The sequence below is a fragment of the Amphimedon queenslandica genome, unplaced genomic scaffold (genome assembly GCF_000090795.2).
Source record: "Amphimedon queenslandica unplaced genomic scaffold, v1.1 AMPQUscaffold_10442, whole genome shotgun sequence".
In the NCBI taxonomy this organism is placed as follows: Eukaryota; Metazoa; Porifera; class Demospongiae; order Haplosclerida; family Niphatidae; genus Amphimedon; species Amphimedon queenslandica.
The window spans coordinates 1-1,685 of record NW_003549292.1 but is presented as its reverse complement, the minus strand read 5'-3'; the positions used below and the strand labels follow the sequence as shown (position 1 = coordinate 1,685).

Genomic DNA, 1,685 nt, shown 5'->3' with positions numbered 1-1,685 from the left:
TAGTCATAATATACATGTACATGTATGTACCTTTAAATGATGTACATGTACATGTACAATGTTTATTTCATATAATATATTTCTTTAGTTTCTTACTTCTGATCCTACTCTACAAGATGGCAGTGTCACATGCCACATGAATTGAGGTAGAGCAGCATTAGGAGGATCAGTGTGTGTCCTTTGGTGGTGAGTGCTGCTGGTACTGGTGGGGTCTTGTTGTTTAGGTAGAGAGAGTTGGAGTGAGTGCAGGGTGTGTTCCCAGTCTTGTCTGTCCTTCTGAGATGAGAAGGTAATGGATACTTTGTTTGGAGGAGAGCTACAAATGAATGATGAAGATAGATAATTATCATAATAATATTGATATGATTTTATTAAAATAGTTTAAAATATATTATTGTCCTTATGCTACCGTATACGTTCAAATTTTCGAGGGTTCAAAATTTCGTGTTTTCAATGAAATGTGCTCAAAAGTTAATATTCGTGTGAGCTAATTTTCGTGTTCTGGCCATAATCTACATACAATAGAATGGCATTAGAGGTGGTTTAAATTTCGTGGATTTAAGGTGAGCACGAAAATAACGAAATTTAATACACCTCGAAAATTAAGACGCGTACGGTATGCAAAAAGTTTGAGCTGATTTCGACTTGAATTTTTAAAGTTACAGCCACTTAAAGATATTGGCCAAAATCTGAAAAGTCCCCTGTACTATATAGCCCATGGTTTTTTCTAAAAAATGGCTCCAAAATCACCCCCAATTTTTATTACATTTTCTAATACATATTGATGTACTTATGTTGTGTAGAAAGTTTGAGCTGATTCCGACTTGAATTTTTTAAGTTACGGACATTTAAAAAAACCGATAAAATCTGAAAAGTACCCAAGGCTATAGCCCATGGTTTTTTCCAAAAAATGGCTCCGAAATCACCCCCAATTTTTATTATATTTTCTGATACATATTGATGCCCTTATGCTGTGTAGAAAGCTTGAGCTGATTCCGACTTCAATTTTTCAAGTTATGGCCATTTTTAAAAAACAGCCAAAATTTGAAAAGTACCCAAGGCTATAGCCCATGGTTTTTTCTAAAAAATGGCTCAGAAATCACCCCTAATTTTTATTACATTTTCTGATACATATTGATGCCCTTATGCTATGCAGAAAGTTTGAGCTGATTCCGACTTCAATTTTTCAAGTTATAGCCCTCTAAATCTATGCTTTTTCCCCACAAGACTAAATGGTACATTTGTACATATACAATTATACATGCATGTACATGTACATACATGTATACTCACCTGTTGTGGATGGTGATATCAACTCTAGCTCTCTCGTGTGGTAACTGAAGATTATCCATTTCCTGTCTCTTGGCAGACATTACATCTCTCAATGATCCCAGCATCTCCTGTAGTACAGCATTGAGTGGCTGATGGGGCGAGTGAAGAGATGAAGTTGAGGATATCATTTGCAATAAAATTGCTTCATCTTCCAGTAGATTATGAAGCGTCTTCTCCAAAGTGTTGTACTTTCTTCTCTCTATAAGAGGAGCTGAAAGAAAGAAGAAAATGTTACCAGGGTTACCCACAAAATATGCTAAGTGAGCTAAACAGCACGAGCTTCATGAGCTGATAAGCACTACATGGCATTTAGAGCAACTTTAAAAATTCGTAAAAAATCCAAATTTGATCGG

General features: G+C 35.5%; 1 protein-coding gene across 1 annotated transcript; it reads right to left on the bottom strand.

The window, feature by feature from the left end:
* Positions 1-84: 84 nt before the first annotated feature.
* LOC109590147 (uncharacterized) lies at positions 85-1,604 on the bottom strand. Its single transcript, XM_020006074.1, has 2 exons — positions 1,294-1,604; positions 85-316 (listed from the first exon to the last, which is right to left on the bottom strand). Exons 1-2 carry the CDS (start codon positions 1,458-1,460, stop codon positions 85-87), a joined length of 399 nt encoding a protein of 132 aa, XP_019861633.1. The 5' UTR covers positions 1,461-1,604.
* Between the last annotated feature and the right edge of the window lie 81 nt (positions 1,605-1,685).

Bases quoted from the DNA above. Each gene is read 5' to 3' on its own strand.
- LOC109590147 (XM_020006074.1), bottom strand. From the start codon at position 1,460: ATGATATCCTCAACTTCATCTCTTCACTCGCCCCATCAGCCACTCAAT. The intron at 317-1,293 runs GTGAGTATACAT...ATTCATTTGTAG, and splicing joins GATATCACCATCCACAACAG to CTCTCCTCCAAACAAAGTAT.